At 42.5% G+C, this 5,614-nt stretch overlaps 1 protein-coding gene across 2 annotated transcripts in view; it reads left to right on the forward strand.

Moving 5' to 3' along the window:
- The window catches only part of LOC109466480 (THO complex subunit 5 homolog), a 12,770-nt gene extending 11,760 nt beyond the window's left edge, over nt 1–1,010 (forward strand). Inside the window, exon 17 of one of the 2 annotated variants that reach the window (XM_019764224.1) lies at nt 535–1,010. In XM_019764224.1, the coding sequence (XP_019619783.1) occupies nt 535–598 (64 nt within the window). In that variant the 3' untranslated portion in view covers nt 599–1,010. The remainder of the gene's footprint in view (nt 1–534) is intronic. The other variant, XM_019764204.1, reaches the window with a different exon arrangement.
- The last annotated feature ends 4,604 nt before the right edge of the window (nt 1,011–5,614 follow it).

Genomic DNA, 5,614 nt, shown 5'->3' on the forward strand with positions numbered 1-5,614 from the left:
ACGATTGGACGGGACTTATACAAAACTCTTGCGGAGGGCACAGAATATATCTTGGAGGCAACATGCCACTCTCGAAAAAATTTATGGAGGACTCCCAAGACTGTCTCAAAAACTCACCCACCGTCGAGTTATGTTCGCTGGACATTGTTTCCGAGCCAAGCAAGAAATTGTTTCATCTGTACTCATGTGGAAACCACGTGGACGAGTGCACTCCAGAAGTTTGACATTCACCGATACCTTAGTTAGAGACACTGGAATTGACTTTGATGACTTAGAAAATGTAATGCTTGATAGGGCTGTATGGAAAGAAATCTGCACTAGCTTAGTCCCGGCTGTTAGCCGATAGATGATGATGATGAAGGGCCCAGTCAACTTGTACAATCACAAATTGAAGGCATTTTCTGGATAGTACAAATGTAGTACGTGTGTCATACAGCATTTATCTTTCTTGTTACCATCATAGATACCTGGTTGAAAATGCTATGATAATCAAAATCGCCTTTTTCAATCTTGCATGCTTTCTCTCTGTTCCAGGGGTCCCAGTCGATGTAAACCGTTTGTCTTCAACAGTCAACACGGGTTCTTCACTCAGCGTTAAGCAACATGAGCTCGATCAACAGTAGCGACCGAAAATTGTGCTTCTCCCATTGACAAGCAAATAAGCACTTAGTAATTAGAACTTTCAAGACTTTGGGGATAGTATTACATGTACTTCATGGGATCATTTTCTATGTGCTTATATTTTGATCGTTGCTGATTATGTAATTGAAGGGTTAGTGAAATTTTTGGATTTTTCTCAAAAAATTTTGAATAACATGAAACATTTCTGTAAGAAAAGGCAGTATCATGATATGTGCATTTCAGATCAGGTCTTGTTCTTTGTTTGATCTGAAAACAAAATATATGTCAGTGTCAACAGATGTTGCAATGGTTTGATTTGTACATCTACACGCATGTATTACCATAAGATAGATGAAACATTTTCTGCTGTCTGGGGTATTGCACTCATTATTTCTTTAACTAGAGCTTTGCCTTCTTTGAATGTGGTGTAGTGGTTAGTAGTCCTACTTCTCACCCGTGGTGCATGACTAATTTGACTAATATGACTCAGGATACAGGTTCCCTTCTGGAATTTTTTTATTGTTCTTTGTCATTTCTTGCATAACTGACATTACAAGCATGGTCTGGCAGAACTAAACTGTGTAGTACAGATATCTAATGATATACATGTAAGTTACATTCACATAAGGAACATTAGGACCAGCATGATTGTTGGTAAAAAAATGAATAACTTAATTCTGGTGACTGTTCTATGACTGGGCATTTTTTTTGCAGGCTTTTAAAAACTTTTTTTTACATATCACTTCTATTTGTATTCTGGTTCTTGAATTGGCCCAGCTTAGGGCCTTTTCTTCTTTGGTTCTACATTTCTACTAATTTTCTAGCCCGACTAGTTCCTAAAAAAAACCTTGTGCAGTTTTCCCCTGAATGGTGTCGTTGTCTGTCCTGTGTCTGCTCCGAGTACCAAAATGCCACGCATTCACCCATTTTGGATAGGGCCTGTGGCATAGGGTATGCTAAAGTTTGTGTTCCCTCCGATGCAAGTTGCAGCATAATTACCAGTATTGTTTGGGTGCTATTCTTGTGTGTCTGCTTGTGTTTGAGGTATTTTGAGTGCTGTAAAATGGGGTTGGGGGATGGGGGTTACTGCAGATTGACATGAAGGTCAAGTTGGAAGAAAGTGATGGCTTCATCACCAAGGCAAGTCACCCACTTTGGGCATGTCACAACAAGGTTTCTGTCTTACTGCCCGTTAAAAGTTACTCAGACCATGGTTGTGCCAATAAATTCACAAAAACTACTTCCCAGAGGTTTGAAATTTCCAAATGGGGGTAAGTTGTACATGTGGTACCATCTTCAATTGACAGAAAGGCTCAGTAAACCAGTCATGGCAAGACAGATGACAACGTACAAAAAAAAAACAGTTAAGCAGATTATAATCCTGCAACTTGCCCCTGGGAAGCACCAGGCTACTATACTGTACTGTCACTGCAGGTAATGTCTGTCTTAGTGTCCATTAAATGGTGTAGTCTGTGCCGGATGGTTGGTGTGGAGTGGGGAGATGGCTAGAAAGTCCGATGTGCTGGGTGCCATCCATGTTCCTATAGAAAGAAAGTATATTTTGACATATTTACTTGAAAAGCTGTGCTCAAAGGCAAATTGCAAGGTTCAACTGTACATAAGTTAGCTATATGCATGTCTTTAGGTTAAGTGCTAGAATCCTCAGAACAGAGTACAACTCTTACCTGAAGGTTCCTGTCATGTCAGACTCTGCTCCGTGCTTTATTAGCCCACAAATCTTCCAAACGTTGGTGCACAGCCTGTGTGAAAAAGATGTGATAGTTTCAAAAGGGATTGATGTGATGGAGGGAAACATCCAAGCAACTAGCTCGTCAAGATGATGATGATTTTGTGTAAATTGTAAGTTAAACCTATTGAGTATTATTATACTCCGTAGCCGACCGATGATGATGATGATGAGTATTATACTACTTCCTGAATTCCTCCACACACTACCAACTTACCCCCACCTGGCACGTATTGGGTCACCTTCAGCCGTGACGTCCCTATCAATCAACTGTCAAAATCACCTCCCACCCACCACGCAACCGATGCTATTAGGACAGGCAGAGAAAGTCACTATACTTCCATACAAATTACAATGTCCCTACCTCTCTGAGAGAAGAGTCCGAGTCTCTCACACAGGATGGGGTACTGTTTACAGATACGGCCGGGCATGATGCAGGCTGTCCTGGGGGGCACAGTGGCTGGTTGCTGCCGGATGTACACTTTGTGTCGAGCAGAGACGTCTGACTACAAACAGGGAAGACAAGACAACAATAGGCAGACGTCAAGGCGCAACAACCTTCTGTCAACCGGAACGGTGGGCGATGTCGACTTCCAACAACCCTTGACCCATTGATGACGTCACACATGCATAACGTCACCTGTCCTGAGCGATTGGGTCAGATATTGACTGAAGAGGACTGAGCGATTTGGTCAAAATACGGGTGAGTCCATTTTCTTTTAGTTGAAGAACAGTTTAATGTAATTCACCAACTCAGAGATGATCTTTTGATTCTAAAGTTGTTGTTCTCTTGTTCTCTTCATACAAAGGACCGAAGGCTTAAAACGTACCCCAGACGGACTCCAACCCATACCAGTAACACACCAAGTACACACCTGTAGGTATTTGGGCCTCTGACCGTAAGGTCAAGAGTCGAATTTTGACCTGGCGATCCAGAAGTTGGCTTGCTATATAAACCACTTGACTTATGCCAACTATATCGCAACCACTGGGTCGTGGTGTTTGCTGTTTGAAAAAAGAACTCACTACCTGTGAGGCTAACTGCAACCATGAGCGAGTCGGCAGACGGTCATATATCCAGTTATTAGTGATCTGTAGTTCGATTCTGTACTGGCCAGGGAGCAAATAAACAAGACATTTGTTTTGGTGTGCTCCGTATGTCTACTGTACATATGTATGTTTGTTGAGCTATTTCAGCTTCCCGTTTATCTTTGTTATGTGTTGACAGAAGATAATCAAGTGGACATAACATTTACATGACGACAACCGTGTTACATCATCTGTTCATTTTTTGTTTGTCCAAGGACGTCTTTGGTTTGACCCAGGCTTACGGTAACGCCACTGCACTGTGCTATCAAAGTGTCCATCATAGTTAGCAGGTCAACCAATGAGAGATGCCCGTCCGTCTAACATTTTGTATTTTTATTATGTTTTCATTTTGTATTGCTATGTTTTGAGGGAGGTGGGCGGAGCAATGGAATCGTATAATATTATGAAGTACATTTATACTATATACCAAATGGTCGACGGAAAATGTTTTTATATGTGGTTCGTTTGATCATTATTCTCTTATCTCTACTCTATAAGAAATTCATATGCTGAAGCTGGTACCAAAACGTACCTTGGAAATTTAGTTCAGTGGCAAAGATTCAGTTTCTCGATTAGCTCCAGAAAACACCTTCTAAAACAGTTCCTGAAGCCCCTCTAGATCTGTTCGTCCTCCCGTTTTCCGAGCTGAGCCGTGCGGCCATATTCATTTAGGTCGTTGTGCGATTTTGATGCGGCAGAGTTTTCAAGTAAAGTAGCCTGACATGGCGGCCGCCTGCCCCGAAGGTTGCCGCCCCTTGGGTCATAAACTCTCGGCCGAGAGCTTGTGTAAACACAGGCTAACACTCGAAAACGCTAAATTTTTGTGTGTAAACCAGGTGTAAGTTTTCAAGTGGGCTGTGACAGAAGCAACCGGCAATAAGCTTTTAAGGCTCTAAGAAAATTGTAATCTTTTTCTGCGACTAGAAAACTGAATTTTGCAGGACATACGAGTATGCACGACTGTCACAAGAATGCCCTGATCTTACGACCATCGCACGACGTAACTGACCGCGTCCTAAATGATTACAATGTTAGCCGCCGATGCTAAGTTCCGTCTCGTATACGGTCGTTGCCATTTGAAACGATCGATACCATAATCACAGAACGTCACACTTGAAGTATTACAACACGCCCCGTCAACACCGTGTTGTTGAGGATTGGGGTTTTAGGATTAGCCTTTTTGACCCTGGTTCGAATCCGATCGCGAGCTGGTGCTCTTTTTTTCACTGACATCTCTACGTTAGAATTTTGCATCATGCTGCAGTACATTTGCCATTAAAATGTTACTTTTTATACGTTTTTGCCTCTACAAAAGATATGATACGTTCGGATATCGCATCGACTGGCCAGCGATACGGCATCGACCGTTGGAAATGGCAACGACCGTTTACTACACGGCAAGACGCTCCGCTGATGTCTGGTTTGCAACGGACTCATCCATGCATCCAAACTTCGGCTCTATAAGTCGGTTGTTGAATTAGTTATGCGGCTTAAGTGTAGTTTACGGCCGCAAACGTGTTTTTTTCATCCCGACAAAATTACTGTACGTTGACGATATAACACAGCTGCCGATGTCGTCTTATTGCTCTCGGCCGTCTTATAACTGCGTCGGTGCTTTAGACTGCGTCGGACTTAAAATGCGTCGGGGCTTACAAATGCGTCGGGCTTACAAACGCGTCGGAGCTTACAAAAGCGTCGGAGCTTACAAACGCGTCGGAGCTTACAAACGCGTCGGAGCTTACAAACGCGTCGGAGCTTACAAATCACGTCGGGCCTTGCAAATCACGTCGGAGACTGCGACGAGGATTAAGTCCTTATCTAAACCTGCGACGAGGATTAAGATCTTATCTAAACCTGCGACGAGGATTAACTTGACCGGGACCTTTTCACACCTAGTTAACACCTACCCGAGATGTGTATTCAATACACACCTCTTATCAATTTGATACTATTGATCGCGTGTTAGTATGTGCAAGTGCTCGTGTGTGTGTGTAACATCTGTGTACATAATATCACCAGGGTACATAATATCACCACCTTGAGAAATAGTAGTACTATCTAAATTTTAAAGAGATTTTTACTGCAAGGTCCTACATTTGAGGTATGTAGGAGTGCATACCAAAAGTATGTTGCAGTAAAAATATCTTTAAGCACACT

The sequence above is a fragment of the Branchiostoma belcheri genome, unplaced genomic scaffold, assembly GCF_001625305.1.
Source record: "Branchiostoma belcheri isolate BF01 breed outbred unplaced genomic scaffold, Haploidv18h27 scaffold1, whole genome shotgun sequence".
Classification (NCBI taxonomy): domain Eukaryota; kingdom Metazoa; phylum Chordata; class Leptocardii; order Amphioxiformes; family Branchiostomatidae; genus Branchiostoma; species Branchiostoma belcheri.